The 21,312-nt window shown below is 35.7% G+C and overlaps 3 protein-coding genes across 4 annotated transcripts; 1 reads left to right on the forward strand and 2 right to left on the reverse strand.

Moving 5' to 3' along the window:
- The first annotated feature begins 334 nt into the window (after window positions 1-334).
- LOC114755077 (chaperone protein dnaJ GFA2, mitochondrial) lies at window positions 335-7,288 on the forward strand. Its single transcript, XM_028943944.1, has 18 exons — window positions 335-610; window positions 722-812; window positions 1,048-1,134; window positions 1,820-1,902; window positions 2,416-2,499; window positions 2,606-2,644; window positions 3,524-3,613; window positions 4,099-4,149; window positions 4,238-4,325; window positions 4,480-4,544; window positions 4,641-4,715; window positions 5,141-5,213; window positions 5,616-5,707; window positions 5,806-5,877; window positions 6,184-6,240; window positions 6,317-6,365; window positions 6,490-6,556; window positions 6,741-7,288. The coding sequence occupies exons 1-18, from the start codon at window positions 524-526 to the stop codon at window positions 6,835-6,837; spliced, it is 1,347 nt and encodes a 448-aa protein (XP_028799777.1). The 5' UTR covers window positions 335-523; the 3' UTR covers window positions 6,838-7,288.
- A 1,060-nt stretch (window positions 7,289-8,348) lies between these two features.
- LOC114755079 (protein LIM1-like) lies at window positions 8,349-8,873 on the reverse strand. The gene is made up of 2 exons (XM_028943946.1): window positions 8,567-8,873; window positions 8,349-8,365 (listed from the first exon to the last, which is right to left on the reverse strand). Exons 1-2 carry the CDS (start codon window positions 8,871-8,873, stop codon window positions 8,349-8,351), a joined length of 324 nt encoding a protein of 107 aa, XP_028799779.1.
- A 1,216-nt stretch (window positions 8,874-10,089) lies between these two features.
- Window positions 10,090-16,116, reverse strand: LOC114755080 (uncharacterized). Of its 2 annotated transcripts, none has more exons than XM_028943948.1 (9): window positions 15,539-16,116; window positions 13,640-13,740; window positions 13,175-13,526; window positions 11,921-12,745; window positions 11,651-11,708; window positions 11,395-11,456; window positions 11,187-11,293; window positions 11,016-11,103; window positions 10,090-10,884 (listed from the first exon to the last, which is right to left on the reverse strand). In XM_028943948.1, the coding sequence occupies exons 1-9, from the start codon at window positions 15,671-15,673 to the stop codon at window positions 10,606-10,608; spliced, it is 2,007 nt and encodes a 668-aa protein (XP_028799781.1). In that variant the 5' UTR covers window positions 15,674-16,116; the 3' UTR covers window positions 10,090-10,605. The 2 variants fall into 2 exon arrangements, with proteins under 2 accessions (XP_028799781.1, XP_028799780.1); XM_028943947.1 differs by having other exon boundaries at window positions 11,906-12,745.
- Between the last annotated feature and the right edge of the window lie 5,196 nt (window positions 16,117-21,312).

Here is a 21,312-nt window from a genome sequence, read left to right on the forward strand (position 1 = left end):
AAACTGATTTATCTAACTGTTATATGGGGATATTCTGCAGAAATCAGGTTTTATTTGTTAGAATTAAGAAATTTATTTCAAAAATAATTAAATAGTTTTTATATTAAAAATCCAAAATATGTTGAGTGCCCCTGGTTTGGGAAAGGGCACAACCGGTTTTTTCGACCCGAAACCCATCACCGGTTTGAGAAAGCCCCAGACCCAGGGGAAACCCCCAGCCGAGTCGCAGAGAAAAATGCTCACCACACATGCTAACTGTACTTCGCGCCGTTGTGAATCGTCTCTCCCGCAAGATTGGGCCATCAATACTCTCTCTCTCATACAAATAAAGAATTCAGCCTTTCTTTCTCTCTCTTCCCCTGTCCCCGGCCCTCCCTTCAGTCCCTACTAGAACCTTCCAGTTCAATACTTCTGATTAGGGTTTTTCCGGGGTTTAACTCTCTCTCAATTGCCACCACCCATATCCATCATCTTTCCAAAACTCCACCTTTGATCATTGATTAACACGTCCTTAGGCTCCAATATGGTTCGCTCCAATGGCGTCAGACTGATTCGATGGGCTGCTCGTCGATCTCTTGCGTCAAACTACCTTCGTGACGCTGCGAACGACGTACGCGGCCTCCTCTTTTGACCTCTTTTTATTGTTTTAGGGCTTGTTACAGACTTTTTTAGTGATTGTGATCTGGTAATGTGGGAGTTCTTCTTTTGGTGCGAATTGCAGATACACGAGGCTGTGTCCCAAAGAGGTTACAAGACATTGCATTCAGGGATTTGCAAGCCGTCTAGAATTACGGGAAGTTACGCTTCAAACGGTATTTGCTAAAATCACATCTTTTGCAAACTCATTGTATAGCTTCCTCAATGATAAGGAAAGCGTTGAACACCCCCCCCCCCAAAAAAAATTTTCTGTTTTTGAATTGTGGTGTTTTGTTTTAATTATACTTCTTAGACAAATGAGAATTCGTTGCATGGTGCGACAGTTTTCCTTGGGAAATTGATTTGCATTATTATTGAGTGCTGACTCTGTTGCACCCTACATATTTTCAGTTGGAGATGCTTTTACTATGCAGAATCGGTTGCTATTGGGAGCAGTGAATACATATTGGGGCACAACTAGATCCATTCATGGCACGGGTATGAATCATCTCTTTGCACCTGTGCAAACTTCGTTTCTGTTTTTTCTGGAACCAATTCTTACGCAGTAGTAAGTGCCACAAGAGTTCGTCGAGGGTGGCTGGGATTGGAATTCGTTAGCCGTTAGTGTTGTTAATGACCCTTGTCTATCGATGGGTGGCTGCGGTTTGTTGTAATTGGGCTTGAACGCTTGGATGATGAATTGAGTTCCTTTCCTCTATCTCTTGTTCCCTGTTCTCTATCCCTTTATTCCCTCTCTTCTTTTTTCCTCTCTCTGTCCTATATTTCTGAGAAAAGCATTTGAATAAAGGCTCTGCTCTTTATGTCTTGCATTTTGTCTCCCTGTTTATCTTTGTGGTTAGGACTGGTGATAATACTGTTATCCTCTGCTTCTCTTCTTTTTGCCCTACATTTCTAAGGAAAGCATTTGAATAAAGGCTCTGCTCTTTATATCTTGCATTTTGTCTCCCTGTTTATCTTTGTGGATTGGACTGGGGATAATACTGTCATCCTCTGCTTAGCTGATCCTTTTCTCGTTATGTCTCCGATGAAACAGGATGAGATTTTACTTATTCCATGTTCAACTTGTCATTCAATTTTTCCCATTTTTATGAGTGACCCTTTCTATGCGTATTCACTGGCCCTGGTGCGTAAATGACTTATTCTGCCCAAAACTCCTTCACAGCTTCATTGGCGAGAGATTATTATGATGTTCTTGGTGTGAGTAAGAATGCAAGCGCATCTGAAATAAAGAAAGCATACTATGGGGTAAGTTTTTCCCAGCTGTTTCCTGGTCAATCGTACAATGCCTTGTCCATACCCTGGACACAGGGTATGACGTTTTCATTTTCCATCTCTGCATCCTCACAGTACTAGCGGACCATTAAAAAGTTTTCTTTTACAAGAGAAATTGGTCCATTTGCAAATAACCGACTTGTATTCGGTTTAGTGGCATGACGTGCAGTTTATTTTTGTCTTGTTAATTTTACCCACGGTTTGATTTGGAATCCTCTATCTGTATTTTTATTTATTCATGTGTTCGATTTTTATACTGTCTACTGCATGAGTAAATCTGTGGCAGAATACTTCCGCTCAAAAATGTATTGATGTCTACACTATTGAAGTGTATTTTGCTTTGCTGTTATGAAATATATTATGCCTCCCTGCCCTTCTTTCTCTTTTCACATGAATTCTTCTGGCAATCTTGGCTATGATATCAATAGCTGCCTGAATTTTTATTTTACTTTTCCTGCTATCTCAGTTATTGTCTACATTTTGTAGCTTGCAAAGAAGCTCCATCCAGACACAAACAAAGATGATCCTGAGGCTGAAAAGAAGTTTCAAGAAGTTTCGATGGCATATGAGGTATAATTTTGTTGTTCTTGTTATCACCCTGAACTCTGGTAGCTTATATAATCTATTACTTGTTATTTTTTTTTTTTTTTTTCTTTGGCCAACTCCTCTGATGTAGGTATTGAAGGATGAGGAAAAGCGGCAACAATATGATCAGGTCTCATGCCTCCCCGGAAATTTCTTGGTTCCCTTATCTATCATTTTATTGCTGTTGCTATATGCTATTCTGAAACATTAGGGTAAATTGTAGAATTGTGCTTGAAAAGTTATCAAATGGGAGAATGATAGCGAGTTATAGTTTATTAAAAAGGAGGTGACCGCAAATGGCTGTATTAAGTGTAATAACCCTCACGATAGACTTCTATTCTATAAAGATGGTATTTGTTGAAAGAGGTCAAGGAATTGAAAGGCCTGAGAGAATAGGGAACATTTTCTTGCATGACGATAAAATGAGGACATCTTTACTCCCTCATGTTTGCTAATGAAGTGAAGATGATATTATTATTATGATGATGATGATGATCTGACTCCTCCTCCTCCCTCCTATTATTCAGAATTTGAAATGTGATCAGTTTCATGTATTGCATTTTGCTAATGCTTTTTGTTAAACTAGAAGACTTATTTTTTTGCCCCCCCCCCTTTTTTTGTGTGTGTGTGTTGAAAAAGGGGGTGGGGGGAGGCGCTGCATATGATTACTAAAAATTAGTGTATTTATGGTTGCTGAGATATCACTGCCCAGAAATTTTTCCTTCTACGCTTTTTGTTGTTCAACCCAGAATTATTTGACATGCCTTTTCCCCTTCTTTTTAGAGGAGTGAAGAAACCTCATAGAGGGCAGATTTGGAAGGTGGATGATATACTAGACACGATAATTTTTTAGAACTCGTTTTCTTGATGTTAGTGAGCTTGTAGATCATAGATGTGTATGATGTGCTTGTGTGTATAACTCGTCTTATTATTTATTGGCTGTTAATGTGAATTGCTTTGCTAATTTGTTGAGTCAATTCTATCGTATCTATTGAACGTGAATCTGCAGGTTGGCCATGATGCCTACGTAAATCAACAAAGCAATGGTTTTGGAGGAGATGCTGGCTTTAATCCATTTGAGCAGATATTCCGTGATCATGTAATGACTTGCCTCATTCCATCTCTTACTCTTGTCCGCCTGTAACTTTCATTTTTTGTTATGTAAGTCAATATGTATTGTTTTAGAAAATATAGATGTATAATAAAACCAATATGTGGTGATTCTTAAATTTTATTTTTGAATCTTTTCTATATGATTTCCAAATACCCAAGTAGGAGACCTTGAGTAAATATACAATCACCGGGATTATTAGTTCAGACTTGAATCTAAATGAACTTCGGTGGTCCTCTTCTACATTTGATTTTACTCATGTTTAGTTACATGTTGTAATTGCTTTGTAAATGTATCCAAGATTTAATGTTGGGCACCATGGCATTTTGGATCAGCTTAGTTACTCGTTCTTCTGTCCTCACTCTTGCTGCTGTAGTTTCTAGGAATCATATGCTCTGTAAGTTATAGAAGTATCTCTAGAATTCTAATGCGTTGATCTTTTATGATTTGGCATTGCCCTCAATTATGAGCAGGATTTTGTCAAGAACTTTTTTCATCAAGGTGTTGGTGGAGAGGATGTCAAGGTTCTGTCTTTCTTAACACTTGGACGACCTTAGGTGTGCTATTAAGTTGTTTAATATAAAGCATCTCACGGTATTATATTTTGTACAGACCTTTGTTGAACTATCATTTATGGAAGCTGTTCAAGGATGCACCAAAACTGTGTCATTTCAAACTGATGTGCTTTGTAATGCTTGTGGTATGCCCATCATTTTAACTATTGTTATACGTTTCTGGTCCGCTGATCCTATTATTTGTCCAACTTTTTCTTTGTTGTTCAGTTTTGTTAGTAGAGGCAATGCAGTAGAGGTGAAATTTTCAGCCTCATTATTTATTCTGCTGAGCTATTGCAGGTGGTAGTGGTGTTCCTCCTGGAACAAGACCTGAAACTTGCAAACGCTGTAAAGGGTCTGGGGTGGTGAGTAATTTCTTGATGTGAAGCTTTTTTTTTTTTTTTAATTTGTGGCAGGCTTTAGTTTTAGTTGTCAAATTGATATTCTTTGATATATTTCAGAATTATGTACAAGCTGGAATATTCAGGATGGAGAGTACCTGCACCACATGCAAGGGAACTGGAAAAATTGTATCGGTATGATGCACATTCTCAATTTTTTTTGGTGTGGATATAATCCATCTATCTCTTTTCTATGATTTTATTGTTCTTGATTATAAAATATTCTTTCCTATGAGGAATTTGGGTACCCTTTTTGGCAATGAGGAATTTGGGTACATTTTTGTTTGTGTGAATGTCTATTTTTTTCCCCTAAAAATCAATATCTCCCATTTTTTAAAAGGTTGAGTGCAGAGCACAAGATTCGTTATTCTACTCACTTTTTTTTTTTTTAAACATTTATTGACTTTATGGTTCGTTGTTTCTGTTGCATTCCCTGTTCATTTTTATGAAAATCATATGATGAACAACTCATGTTGCTTAGTTATAGCTATTTCTTTTTTGGTAACATCTTGCATATAACCTCTTTACAATTTTTATAATTTTCTTTTTCTTGGTACCAGAGCTTCTGCAAGTCTTGCAGGGGTGCAAAGGTTATCAAAGGAACAAAGTCAGTCAAGTTGGATTTCGTGCCTGGTAAACATTTTTTGATATTTCTGGATGCATTATGTTATGTAGCCCTCGTCAAGGTTGCATATACATATGCTAAATTAATGAGCAATTTCCTCATGAATGTTCCTGTCATATTGATCCACTAATTTACTATATACTATACTTAACAGTTACAGCAAATGAAAAGGAAGAATTCAAAAATCTCTTGATTGGAGAGGAATCGAACTTTTGAATAACTTTAGCCTATTAAAAATCCTAAGTTTGGAGCTATCTTTGGTTAACAAAATACTTCCACTCGTTTGAGAAGGCTTAAGGGCAAGGATCATAAATATTTGCTGCTAGTGATGCATGTCTATTAGCTATTTTTTCCCCTTACATTTGTAAAAAATGTTGATTGTTTTATCTTTTTCCTTTTCATATTTACAGGGATAGACAACAATGAGACTATAAAAGTTTATAGAAGTGGTGGAGCAGACCCTGATGGAGATCACCCAGGTGATCTTTACGTGATTGTTAGGGTATGACTTTTTATCTCTTTAATGGCTAAGGGTTCGTCTTTCTTTTCCTTTTGCATCTCATAGTTGAATCTTTCCTTTCAACCTCTTTTTTTCCCCAGGTTAGAGAAGACCCCGTTTTCCGAAGAGAAGGATCTGATATTCACGTGGATGCTGTTTTAAGCATCACCCAGGTAACATTCCCAAACTGTGCACTATTTGAGCAGTGGGCTATTATGTTTATCAGCAATGGCTTCAGGTTCAATCTACATGGTTCTCCCTTTTGGTCCTAAACATATAAATTTGGGGCAAAGTACATTGAATGGATCCATAGATAGAAGAAAAAAAGTTTATGCTACTTGTATTTTTCTCTTTATTTCAGTGCGCTTGTATGCTTTGAAATTCACATTCGATGCTATTCATATTCCAGGAGTCAAGGTCTATTTGGAATAATAATTGAGATGAGTCTAAATAATGAAATATTTGATTTTCTTTTTCAGGCAATTTTAGGGGGAACCATTCAGGTCCCCACTCTTACAGGAGATGTTGTTCTCAAGGTTTGTGTGGAAATATGTTCTATATTCTGAAAATTTCGTGATTGTTGAAGTGTGAATGACAGGCCCTGTTTGGCAGGTTCGCCCTGGCACCCAACCTGGTCAGAAGGTGGTGTTGAAAAAGAAAGGTGGGGAAATTCATGGCATCCTCTGTAAAATTATTATTGTATTATTATAACTTCTTCGAGAAATATGGTTCGTGGATTTGCAAGTCTGAATCTCTTTTGCCGTCACTTTCTGTTTTTCTGACAGGGATCAAAACCAAAAATTCGTGGACATTTGGGGATCAATATGTTCACTTTAACGTCAGCATCCCAACGTAAGTGCCATTGAGATCATGTTCTGGAGGGTTAATGAGCTACCAACGCCCTCACACACAATATAGAGATATTCTAGGCTTTTTTTTCCCCCTCCCCCCCTTGCCATTTCTTCTTCTGTGAAGAAACTTATGTTTGATGAAAGCTTAGAACATAATGGTTTGGCTCTTTTTCGATGTGTTGCAGAAACCTGACACAAAGACGGCGTCAATTGATCGAGGAGTTTGCCAAGGAAGAGCAAGGAGAAGATGTTAAACAGAGAGCTGCTTCAGGATCTGGATGAAGATGAAAACCCTACGACAGTTTCTCCGGTTCATTTATTATTATTATACTGTGATCAACAAAAGAAGGAAAAAAAGGGGTTACTGCACTAATTTCAATCAATCTAGGCAGGGAACCGCCCAGGGTAGAAATTTTGTAGGATCGGTAATTTTGTGCTGCCCCTTGAGTGTATTTTTCATAAATGATGGTTTACAATCTAATTTGACAAGGTTGAGAAGGCAGTTCCTTAACTCAGGGATGTGTACATATTTTCCTTTTGATTATCACGTGTATTGGAGGTAGAAGGAAGGGTTCAAGTTTTAGCCAGCAGGCTGTTCTTCCCCCCCCCCCCCCCCAGTGTAAGGTGCTCTTGCTAGTCGCTAGATTGGATTAGAACCAGAATAGAATGTAATATTATGATTTAAATTATATTTAGTATGAAATGGGGAAAGAATTGCTCCCGTTTGCCAAAATGAGAATGTCACAGAATTATGATGGTGTAAAAACATCTAGTTTAAGAAATGTTTTTGATCATTTAATATAACATGTATAAATTGAAAGTGAATATTAAATGATTTAACTTTTATTTCCAACTAAGTTATTTAACTTTTGTTGTGTGTTTCAAGCTTTTTTTTTCATTTTATTGCAAGGGTCTAGTAAAGTAACATAAGTGAAAAAAACTATACTTAATAAAAAATGTTAATTTTTGTATATTGTCATCACCTTCCTAATTTTCTTTGGGAGAATTACAAAAAATCCCAAATAAAAATATAATTACTAGAAAGTTGCAATAATAATTGAACAGTTTTTTAATTACTAGTTTAAAGTAAAAAATAATAATTTTATTTTGTTATTAAGATTTTCTGGTAATTTTGTTCTTTGCCTGATCTCATGATCTCATTGTAATTATCTTTTTTTGCCCTTTACTGCTACGGCATCCTCTTTCATTATTACCTTTTGCAGCTGGACATTAATATCCTGTAAGAATGTTTTCAAATTATATTTCTTTTATTTGTAATCAGCGTTAGTCTTTGTCTTTGTCAGCTCATAAATCTAATAATTTATGAATTAAATTATGAATTAGCTTTTTTTCTTTTCTTTTTTTTGCCCTGGGGGACAAGTTGTAGTGACTTAGACATATCTTTAGAATCAAAACACTTGCATAAATATTTACAAATCACTTACCAATAAGATTTACTTCAAAAACAAGATCTATGTTGTGGACTGACTTAAATTTTTATCAATTGATTTAATTTTTGTTGGCAAATTATTATTTTTTAATTGAAGAGTAATTTTACCTATTGGTATGGAGTATTTGCTTAGAGAACCACAACAAAGTAACCGTGTCCCATTTCTCCCTATGTAATATCATAATTATAATTGAGTAATATCATAATCGAACGAAATTACAAAAGTACGAAATAGACTGCAAAAGTTCAGTTCATAATCCCAGGCAACATCTTTTTATTGGAGAATTCCTACGTAAGTGTCCAAAGAAGGAGAAAAATACATATTGGTAATAGAAACTTCCCTTCACTTCATGATATCACCTGCGAACAGGAGGAGAGAAAAAGAAAATTAGTAATCCTTCGTTCACTTGCATGTTGAGATTATGAGATACTCTATACCTTCATTACTGTTTGGAAGTTATAAACAATAGCCAACTCCTACAATCTTGTAGATTTGCTTGTTATAAACCAAAAGGAAAAAAAAAAAAAAACCAGAGATAGGGAAGAGATGAATATACTTACATGGCTCAAAGTTGGTGGTGCATTTCTCTGGGAGCTGCAAGGCCATATTCCGGTCTACGCCGGAGATCGGAGGGCCATTGACAAGGACACACAAGCAGGGCTGCCCTAGAGCCTTAATGGCACTGCAGCAGGCATCACTTGGAGGAATGGGACTGAATGGGGCAACTGATAACCTGCAAGGTATGAGCTGCACAAGAGCAGAGAAGAAAGTGCTTGTGCATTGAGTGGTTTGGCCTTGTACCACCAGAGCCCTCACTATCAACAAAACCAACAAAATTGAAGACGCCTTTGATCCAAACTGCTTCATCCTTTCAACTTTTTCTTCCTTTTTCTTCTTTTTTAATTTCTTGTTGTATTGGGAGTAATTAGAGTGAGGCTATTTGAATTTATAGATGACAGAACTCATCACAACATACTTGTTTTAGGTCTAACTTAGGGTCATGCTGATTCAACCATTTTGAGAATTGGTATTAGTTATTTTTTTCCTTTTAAACCTTTCACCGTCAATGAAGTTGGTGCTTGATCACTTTAGTTAGAAGATTCAAATCACATGGTATCTCTTATTTTGCAAAGAAATAGAAGTTTGTGCTGAATTCTTTCTCTGTCTTGTATGCTTGTTTTAGTGAATGTTTAGTGCACATAAATTGATAGTGATATTTAAAATCAGATATTATGTTTGGTTTTATGCTGGGAGCCACTACGCCATGAGTTTAGTGATACAAGTGATGTAAAAATCATATATTTTTCAAGTACATAAATTTGTGCTTTTGAATCAAATTATACAAATGCGTCTTAAATTTCAAGAAAATAATAAGCAAGTTGAAAGAATTAAATATACTATAAATATAGGACCTAGAAGTGAGTGACACCATATCACACCATAAACTATAAGTGTGCAAATTACTAAGAATTTTACATTTTATATTCACATATTTATGAAAATAGATATAGATAAACTTGCTTCAGTTTAAACCTTCTGCGTACAAAAAAATGAATGAGATATCAATCCTACATACAACTCTACATCCCGGCATCTCTCTCTTTCTGAAAATACCTCCTCCATGTTCACTCCATGAATTAATTAAAAAAAATCCAAAGGATAATTGTCCATGTCTCTTCACAAGAAAGAAACATTGCTTTACTAAGCGCAACCATGTTACTTCCTCTATGTTTCTCATTATAATATTCAAATCTTATTATATAATATTCAAATTTTGTATTGATCTGTCCTGTTGAGTTTGCTTTAACATTAAATGCATTTTCACCCATTTTATCCTTAATTAATATACTTTCACTCTATCTTTTTTCCATATATTGTCATCTTTTTTTCTCATTCTGACCTACTCACTGAAAAAGGACCGAGGGAATATTTCTCCTTTTTGGTCAGCACATTTATCTTTCACCATAATTGCAACCATCTCGAACTTAAATATCCGAGCCCTCAAAACTACAAGAGAGATCTATTATAAACTTATCATATACAAAACCAATTCATAGCAGCAAAAGAAACTTTGCACAAAGAATTTACCAAATATGTAAACATGTAAATAAATCTATGGGCAGAGTATGGGACAGTGCGCGTGCAATTCATCTTTTACCTTTTTTTCCATCATTTTCTACCTTCTTTATTTATAAATCAAAATTAATCCCAAGTGGAAAACCAAAACAGATTGTCCCAAAACGGACCATTTAAGGCCATCCTATCCACAAATTTTAATTCAACTCTATGGACAATATTGGGAGGAAAAATGGATATCAAGATCCTAACTATTTCCATTACATTCTTCTCATCTTCATTCCATCAAAAAGTCACGCCCCTGCAATGAATAATTTTATCAACCAGCGATATTTATACGCATCATTAAAGTGCATTTACGAGAATGTTCCATAAAGTAAGCCAGATGACTCCATATGTTGGTGGATGAAAACTCCTTTCCTCTGCAAAAAATTTTGCCCAGCATTCATTCCCTCCAAGGCAACATCACCCCAAAGTTGATCTTACATTCTACCCTAGCCACTTTCTGGCTTCGACTCTGTTCTTACATAGGTAAGACCACGCGCAGCGCAGCAGGCACAGCAGTGCTGCTGGTATTGAAAGAAGCACCATTGTCAGGCTGATTAGGGCCCTGAGCATCTCGCTTCCATTGCATGCTCCTGGCCCCAATTCTCATTGGAGGCCGAGACCAGAATGCACCAGGACTGCCTCTCGGAAAGGGAGCTCTTGAAAACCTAGCAGTGGGAAATGAAGATCCCCGAACTCCACGTGGCCATGCTATTGTTGGAGTGGATTCTTGTGGCGCAGCACCTTTCTTCACAACCTGCATTAGATAAAGCAAGTATGGTAATGGGCAAAGGAGAATTTCAGAATGATAGAGCTTAAGGAGTTTTAAATCACAACACTTCGCACATCATGCACCCCCTGAAAATCCTCTTAAATGTGATGTGATACCTTAAGAATCCGTGACATGAAAGATGTGCCATCCAGAGATAATGCATTCTCTGCTGATTCTTTTCGCATGAACTCCACATAAGCTGACCTGCTCAAGAAACATGGATCAGCATCGAGTTGCTACAGAATGCATTGGACGTGTGATGAGTAAGAGAATATGAAACATCTTACCCTTTGGGTTGCCCTGTTGCGGCATCAACAAGTATGACCACTTTTAGCACGTCCCCAAATTTATTAAAATGGCGAGATAAGCTGTCTTTGGTGGCAGCAAAATGAACCTGAGAAAAGTAAATATTGGAAACTTCAGAAAATGAGCAGATTCAACATATCCAAGGGGATTAATCTCCCCCACCCAAATCAAAGGAGCACGAGTCATTACATTGCCAACAAAAATGGTTCGGGAATCAGCATCCTCCAAAGGACGACCAGCAGCACCCGAACCTAAGAACCCAAAAGGTGAAAAGTAAAATTATAAATCTTCAACTCAGATGTGAGATTGACAAAGCATGGACACAACCAAAATGTTAAAAATACAAAGCATAAAAATTATAGTAAGTAATAAGCCCGAAATATAACATTCGCATTATTTTCTTGGAGGCAGGAAGAAGAATTCTTGAATAACATCTAGCACTCACCAGAAGCAGATACGTGCGTCTTCTGAGATTCTTTTTGAACATTGAAAGCAGTGTTGGCCTGTTGAACGTCATAATTCCGCATTAAAAACAATGAGCAACAACTAAAAGCTCAAGAACATTGTTCTCCTAAATATTTAATTAAATTTCATATGTATTAAAAACAGTGAGCAATAACTAAAAGCCCAAGAACATAGTTTTCCTAGATATTCAAATTTCAAATTTAATCAGAATACTTGTGTCAAATGAATAACTCACGTTCCCATTACTAACTTTCAGAGTGCTGGCCTTGGCCTTCATCAGTTGATGGCAAGATCTGGGAGTCCCTGCCTCAGAGTCTCTAGTTTTAAGACCATCTATTTCTGCAACCTCTCTTGGTTCCTGATATTGTGGTGACTTCCAAGTATTTACATTTACAGAAATATTCACTATCTCATGGGACGTGTTAGGTGCAGCAGGTTGCTCATGACCTCTATTCTGCTTAAGATACATATTATGATCAGTGTTTTTAGCAACACCATACTGCACCATGGATGAATTATCACCCGTGTTTCCACCAGAGGAGGCAAGCTGCAAAGCACCAACCCCCCTATGACCCATGGCATTCACATCATTATACTCTTCGTTATCTGAAGTATGATCAAAAGGAAAATCAGCTTCATCTTCCAACATAGTATTACTTGTGGCATACTGACCACTGTAGTCAGTTCTTTGAAGATAAATTGCTTGGTTTTGCTCCTGAATTTGATAATCATCTTCAAGTTGGCAGCTACCATCTGATGGATCCGTACCACGGCCAAGTCGATCAAACACACTGCCTGAGGATTTAAATTTCATCACATCTTCAGCAGCTTCTGCCACAGCTTTAATCACCGTGGACATGGGATTTGACACCCTAGGAATAGGCTGTAACCTTTGAGGACGTTCAGCTAAAGATGAATCAGCAGAGGATGTAGAGACTACAGAACGAAGACGCTTCAAGGAGGGCTCCACAGATGGGCCAGAATTAGATGGCCTTGAAGTAGCCACAGCATCTCGTACAGCAAACTGAAGTAGCCGCCGAGGTGCATTGATGGTTGCTTGTGATATTGCATCCCTCTGTCAAAATTCCTTGAAGGTTAGAAGTTACAATGAAAGCCCAAAAAAGGGCATTCTCTTGTTTACTACAAAATTAGTCATAAAATGGACAGGAAAAAGATAGCAGGGAAAAGGACACGGAAGAGCATCTACAGATTTCATAAGTAATACTAATAAAAAGAGTTGGAGAAAGTTATGAAAACATCAGCTTAACATTTTTAATCAAAATAAGCAATATCCCAAATGCTCACTATATAATTGCCATCAACTAACTACACCATTAGAGCAACTATTACACCTTTTCTCTGTTGTATGAATGAAGTCGTTTGTATTCCCCTTTGATACTGACCTACTTATTAGTGTTGACGCATTGTTAAACAAAATTCAGTTTACAGAAGTCCATCATAAACATCACACAATCATCAATATAAATATTTCACCAATTCAAACCTTTGTCTTTTGCTCATCTGGATGGCCTCTCTTCCTCCGAACTAGAGGTGAAGGTGGTGACTTTGGATGATGGTCAGCTTCTGTTCGGGTTTTTTCATCCGAATGAGAATTGTCAACCACAGAGCTGCGTAGGGTAGGTGGCTCAGTTTCCTCCCTCCCTAATCCTTTCCAATCTTTGTTGTGCCGTCTTCTAGATAACTTATGAGACTTTCCTCTGTCGGACTCTGAATTTAAATGCTGAGCGTCATCAACACTAGCTTGGACCTCCGATATGATTTTTTTGGGAGCCCCATCCTGCCCTTCTTTAGGTTGTACATACAAATCTATATTCAGAGTCAGATGATCCCAAAGCCTGTTAGCAATATACACACATGAATTAGTACATATCATTATGGGTCTATCTACTATATTGATTGCAATGATAATAACACCAAATTTGTCAGTAAGCTATGATACAAAAATTACCAGGATACAAAAGAATCGCTATCATCCCCCAGGAAAACATTCAATTCATTCTTTGCTTGTTCTTTTTGCCTGCCATTCCTCAATAAAACAATAACATAATCCTGCCACAGCAGAGTGAATTTCAAATTAAATTTGGAGTGGCTAATTTGAAATCTCCAAAACCCAAATCAGACATAGAAGACAACGTTATAAGATCAACATATGTAGCTGAAAAACAATGTCAATATGACAATTGAAAAGGCAGGAATCCTTCATCATATATTCATCATTACCATATGTGCTTTTCCACTTAAAGACAAACTAACAGATATTTCAGTCGTCACTTACAACCATTACCAATCATGCTAGCATCCAAAATCAATACCATACAACTTGAGGCCCCAATAAAAGGCAAGCATTCTAACACTTGAATCTGGAACCCAAATTCCCATATACTGGTAACATCTATCTTCGAAGACGCCTAACCCAATTAGATGCAGCAACAGTGCAAATCCAAAGATATGTACTCTAATCCTTATCATGGTCCAAAACAAGTTGAATCCAACTTGTTCGCCCCATGTATGACCATTACAGTTTCCGACTAGGCTACAATTGAGCATCCTTTTGTGTTTGTGGGGGAGTGTTCAAGAATCAAGCATCATTTTGCTGCTATTTTTCTACTATCTAAAAAATTTTAAAAATGAAAGAAAGAAAAAAGTATCAGCACTGCGCTGACACAAGGAAAGGCCAAAGCCACTCATTTTCTGTGAACATTATTAATATCTACTGAAAGCAAAGCACAAACTAGTACTTTTAACTGTGTCTCATAAATTTGAACCATCAACAGAAATTTTCTGATTTAGTTGATCATAACTGCAGTCTTGGTACATGCACCAAATCTCTGTCTTCCTCATAAATATGTTGTAGGATAAATTATATACTCATCGATCTGTATTTTCCCATTAGGCTATATCTAAGATAAATCAGCCATACAAAAGTTACGAGTTTCATAATGGGCATGTTAATGTGTGTGTTTCATGTCATATACATGATTTACAGCATGATTGCAAGAAACTGGCACTGCTCTTTCATACAATACCCATCATCAAGCTCCCTTGTAACCTGAATATAGACTAAAAGCCTCCCTATTTATGTGCTAAGTCGCCTTCTTGTTTACAACTGAGATGGAAAAGAGATACGTAAGGGTTATCATAAAGGCATAAATCGTTGTAAAGAAGACTTGTGAACCGGGGAAAAAAAAATCTGAGCTATTTGAACCTCCGTTTCACTTTCACAGCAACCAACACATCTCCACTTTATATTTATTTGAACCTTATAAGATTCCTTAATATGTAGAACTCCTTAACATTCCAGTTACACATATGGGGATACTTCCACATAAGTCCTTCTCACATCATTCAGTCGTAGTTCCTACGTAAGCTCATATCATTATCATAAAGAATACGCAGAAACTGTAACTCTTTATTTGTTAAGAAAATAACTACTTTTCATCCGCAATTTGTGCGGCATGCGTATCAGCAATAATAATTCACAAGAGCATTCGATTCCACTTGAATCCAAAAATGCTTGTAGGGATAGTCAGGCAATGATGTTTGCCATGTTCAATTTCGTGAAATTACATTAGAGTTAGAAAGGGGGAATAAGAAGTTAGTTTCATTATTTGAGACCTTTAAGAGGTCCTACTTAGACAAGGAGTGGCATTCCCTTCATGGCACAGGAGGCAGGCTTCTCTTAACCATACTACATAAAATATAGATGAAGGCTTCTTTTAATCATACCACATATAATACATTGTAGAAGAACAACGAGACAACCCCCGTAAACAGCCTAGTTTTTTCCTCCCAGATTGATAAAGTAAACAAGTACACAAAATCGACAAGCGTGACAATAAGCTCGTACCACAAGAGTGTCATCAGTGTAATCCCCCATGAATTCCTTCAGCTTCTCGTTCACTTTTTCCCTCAGCTTCAACGCACCATCAACCGTGAAGTTAGGCTTGAATGTCCGATCACCGACCCGATCCACGCTCCCCATCTCCGATTAACAAAACCCTAACCAACCCCTATATCTACAATAATAAAAAAACCCCAAAGAAAACAAAAACAAACTCAACTAAAATCGCGATGTTCTCCAAACCCTAATGAACCCGCGAAGGTTGCTCAAAACCTTCTACGAAAAGACAAAAACTGTCGAACACTCCGCCGATGGGAGGATTAATGGGAAGATGGGAATTTGCTGCGGAGGGAAGAAGACTGTGGGCACTCATGGGAGAAAACCCCTTTCAGAGTTCTCCGCGAAGCCGGGGGAGGGGAGTGAAGAGAATCGGCAAGCCAAAAAAGGAAATTTGAAGCTAATATAGTCGGTTTGTGTACCCTATCAATACCATCACGATGGTGTTAACTTAATATGCAGACATACATACAGGCGCATATATATGATTTGCAATATAGGGCTCTAGATATAGGAAACTACAGAATCATGCAAGGTTTCCCCTAATCTCTTTTTCTTCCCCTTTATCCAACTCTGATTAAAAAATTATACAAATCCAAGTCTGATTAAAAATTATACATATAAAATTAGGGCACTGGGGCAAAAAAATTAAAAATTAAAAATAAAAACAAAAATCTCTTAGCCCTTATCCACATTCACAGCCCAAAGAAATTGTGAGATTAGAGTATTGTTGCGAATATTAGCTTATTTGAATGTCTATGAATTTACACAACTTTTTAATGAATAAATTTTTAGGAGTTCGTATTTCCTAGCTCCAAGATTACATGTTATGCACTCATGAGAATTAATTTTATTGTTTATTTTATGCAATTTTTCTTGATGTTTGAGGCTTATAAATAGAAAATTATATAATACATTTAGTACTTGTTTGGAACGTTGTAAGATATTTCAAAAAATAACATACGAAATACAAAATAAATATATAATGATAATGACAGTTTTGTCTCAACATATATAAACGTATTTACATATACGTAATATAAGTACTTCTAAACAATTTTTTATGTTATTAAAGTGAATAAAAGTTATTCTCCCACATCTTTAATGAATAGTTTCAGGAGTTGTTATTCCGCGGCTCAGAAGCTACATATTATGCATCTATGAGAATTAATTTCATTAATTATTTTATATACCTTTGGCTTCACTTTGGAGGTCTCCAAATAGAAGACTAACATAATACACAATTAGATGGTTTAAGTAAATAAGAATTACTCCTCCTTTCCCTCCAGTTCTTATCTTCACAGGTATGAGGATTTGAGAGGGAATCCTTTTGTTGAAGTTTGACCCTATCACCATTCACACAGACTAGAGGATTAACCTAAACAAAATAAATTAACATAAATAATTGATTGGTGACAAAAAAGAGAAAAACCATTTTAAAGTTCAAGCAGTATTTTTGTTGTGTTGACATCGATCTGGATCTTTTGATTTTTGAAATTTGCAAAATTTAAAATTTTATGTACTCTGGCTCCTTAACTTTAAATGTTTCTCATAAAACTTTTTAAAGTTTTTTTCCCCTGCCAACCTTAAAACTTTTTATTTTCATCATTTCAACGTCCTAATAACTATTTTCGTCATTTCAAGTGCATCTTTGACTCCCTCGTATAAAGAAAGTGCATCCTCAACATTAATCACCGCATGATTAAAATATTAATAATTTGACCAAAAACAGATGAGCGCATTATCCTGGGCTGCAAACTATGGCTTCAAGAAAACAAAACAAAAACAAAAAGTCTTGGTTTTATAGGCTATGGGTACATAAACGTAGATATTAAAGTTCGGATAAACAATGTGTTCCAAAAAAAAAATAAACAACAAAAATTCGGTTTTTGAAATTTTCATGATAAAAATTTTAAAAAAAATTATATTGCAGCTATCCTCTCCCCATCGTTGAATGTGGTTTTTTTTGGGTAATCGCAGCTATCCTCTCCCCATCGTTGAATGTGGTTTTTTTTTGGGTAATCACAGCTATCCTCTTATCAAAAGCAATCATGTTTAAAATACTGTCAAGCATTAAATATTGGCACATTTCTCAATGGTAATTTGAATATCGGTTCATCACATTGTGAAAAACTCTTTTTTTTTACTATATCTAATCCCCATTGATTGAAGGTGGTTTTTTTTTTTTATTATTATTAGTTTGAGGCTAAAATATGTATAACCTCCCTCAACTTTACATCAGCTGCACCTAACTCCTCTCATATTTAAAAGTTTTAAACCAACACCCTAATCCTTTCATATTTTAATCACTAAGCCCTTGTCGTCGACTAAACTATTAGATCTAACAGAATATGTGCCACATCGTATTAGTCAGGATGACTTAGAAAATCACATGGAATTTTTAATATTTCATGAATTCATTGATTGAATACACAGTTTTGCTTAAAGGATAATTTTGTCATTCTGTGAATATCAGTCCCTAAATCCCCTTCCCCGATTCAATCATCTCCCTCCCACGACGCTGATTTATTTCTACTGTTTGTTTCAACTTCTGGAATGCAGATTATCATAATGTTAGTTCTATTTCTATCATCTTCTTCCTTCGAAGAATCTGATAATGGCTTTTTTTTTTAATGGTCATTCCCCTCTTATTATGTAGAGAATCAATTAAGAAAAATCTTTCAATCTTCATATTACTTACACATACAAATCAGTATAAACCGTGAACAATTAGGAATCACCGTTGTGAGCCCATACCTTGAAGCCAAGGCATTTTTTTGAATGTCTATAATAAACAAATAATGCAGAGGGAAAAAAGGAAGATGTCGAGGGAAGAGAAGGCCAAGAAAAGAAAACTAGGGTTTACTTTTAGTAGAATAGCCAAATGAACCTTGAGTATTTAATTGATGAAGTGTAAAAAATTCCACCTCATTTGCCAAGTCATACTAACTAATTTAATATAGTATACATTCTGTTAAATTTAACAATGTTTTTAACCGCAAGGGTCAGCCGTCAAAATATAAGAGCTTAGGGTGTTGGTTTTAAATTTTTAAAAATGGGAGAAGTTGTATGCAACTCACTCAAAGTTGAGGAGAGTTATATACATTTTAGTCTTATTTTGAAATTACCTGACTCTTTATTAGCGCACCATTTTCTCAGGCAAACAATCCTCCCCACTGGGAAAATAAGCCTTTCTACGCATATAGGGCCAATTGTCCAGCAACACCCAGTATGGTTTTGTTTGGAATGAAGTATTGAAAATAAAATATCAAAATTGGGATTGGAAGTGAGAAAAACCATTAAAAAAAAAGTATTTAGTATAAACAATTTCTTGTTACATGGGATTAGAGAATCCTACGTAAGTGGATTTGGAAAATACTACATCCCCCCATAATATTTCTTAATCCGACATATATAAATTTGTCTAATCCCAAATAATAAGCAATCATTCATATTAAAGACTTTTTAATATATTTTTTCAATCTCAATCCTAATTTGTATCATCATTTTCAATGTTTCATGCCAAATTGTACCTATATTTCCCCATAAAACACATACATGTGCACCATGCACGCACGCACACTATACAGTGCCGGGTATTACATGCAGATATCTCTCCTAACAAAGCAATTATATTTAAACATTGCCGATACTAAATGTAGGCATCTCATTCAATGAGAATTTGACTGTTTTGTTTTGTAAGTAACAATTTTTTTTTTGCAAGGAGTAGGTATCTTTCCATTGAAAGTAACTATGTTTGAGATACTGTCAGGTACTAAATAAGAACATATTTCTCTACAATGGTTTGAATCTTAATTCCCCATATTGTGAGCCATAGGTAAAAGGTTTTTTTTTTTTAAATCATGGGCATCCTCCTATTGGAAGTAATCATATTCAAGACACTGTCGGGTACTAAAGTGGATACCTCTCTCAACGGGAATTTGAATCTTAATTCGTTACTTTCTTTCTGTTAGACCCAACTTCCCGTCCGTGGTAACAAGGTTGATAATGATTCGCCCTGTTGTGTTCAAAACACATGGCATATACGCAGAGTCCCCTACATGCGTCAGTCCAGCTAGAAAAAGTTGGGCTATACTTGATCATAGCTACACAGGCCCTATATTTATATATGTATTTAGGGCTTGAGCCCAACAGAAACTCGAGTCCAAGTTAATGTGTTTATCGCCCCACGAGTTCAAGTTAATCACATGTTACTGTTTATAGAGCTAATAGTATATTTTGGCCCATTCATGCCAAAAAAATAATGATGAGCACACATTATTTTTAAAAAAAATTGCACCAAAAAGCCAAAAATTATTCATGCAGCTGAAGTAAGAAAATTCAATACATGTATACGTAAGATTTATACATAAATAAGATTTAACATGTGAAGGACGCAACTCAATATAAAAGCTCAATTTTTAAACAGTGAATTCTTTGAGACTTATTATTAAATAAAATTATGATGTATTTAATTTTTCCCCTCTTCAAGCCTGTGAATATTTTTTCCCCAAAAAAAATAAAGAAAGATAGAGAAACACACACTGACACAAACCACGCATGCCCCTGAGAGACCAGCCTAAGTGGGTCGTGCAAGTAGCCAAGTTGGGCTTGTATTACGAGGAAAATTTTGTCTTCATCCCAGCCTAGTGCCCATAAATTGGTACCATAACATTTAAGTCATATGATGATGATGGTTATAACCAACAAGATAGGTCTAGCCAAAAAAACTAGTTCCTCAATATGTGACGAATCAAGATTCAAACTTCCGCTGAGATATATTTTAGCAAAAAAAATGATGATGATTATATATATTTGTATATTAAATTACATCACATGAAAAGAACACAGAAATGTTAGTGTGAAATTGAATTACGAAAAAAAAAAAATTATGTTCTCGTAATGACGGTAAGATATGGGGAAAATCCTAAAAAAAATCTGAATATATGAAATTATAATTCAATCAAATAACAGTTGAATATGATATAAAAGGAAGTGAGACCAGAAACTGACATTTTGAAAATGCTATGAAATCATCCATATGCCTTTCAATGACATAAATGATATTAATAGAACTGGGAATGACGAATGTTGAATTAGCAATAACAAGTCTTGTAACCTTTTTTTTTTTTTATTCTCTGTTATTTTAACCAGCTAGTTAGTTAATAAGTTGTGAACTATAAACGACAAGTATTACACTAGTAATGATAAGTATTGAACTTAAAATTGCAATTTTTATAATCTTTCATCGCATAAGGGCATATATGTAATTTCATAATATTTTTCAAAATGTCAGTTGATACCTTACTTCCTATCCCGTCACTTTCAATTATTAGCTGCCTAAATTAAAATTTCATATATTCAGTTTTTTTTAGGAATTTTTCCTAAAATCATTGTATCTCGGGTGAGTATTGTTTCCCATTTTCATCACTGACTACTCAGTAACGAAGTTTGTTCTCAGTAGATGTTGCAAGATTGATTCGACCAAAACATTAAGCTTGGATACTATTAGGGGTTGGAACTAGGTGGAAGGATCGTGAATCAAAATTTGAATTTTTATTAGGAAATGTGTTTATATTTAGAGAATGTTTAGGTGAACATCAAACTATAATTTTAAAAGTAATTTTACTATATATAAAATGAGTATATAAGAATAATTTTATTTTATTTACGTGAAAATCAAACAAATCTTACTCGACATCGTATCGAACAAAATCACCTCT

Source organism: Neltuma alba, unplaced genomic scaffold (genome assembly GCF_004799145.2).
Source record: "Neltuma alba isolate B1F8T4 unplaced genomic scaffold, ASM479914v2 tig00010230_pilon, whole genome shotgun sequence".
Lineage (NCBI taxonomy): Eukaryota > Viridiplantae > Streptophyta > Magnoliopsida > Fabales > Fabaceae > Neltuma > Neltuma alba.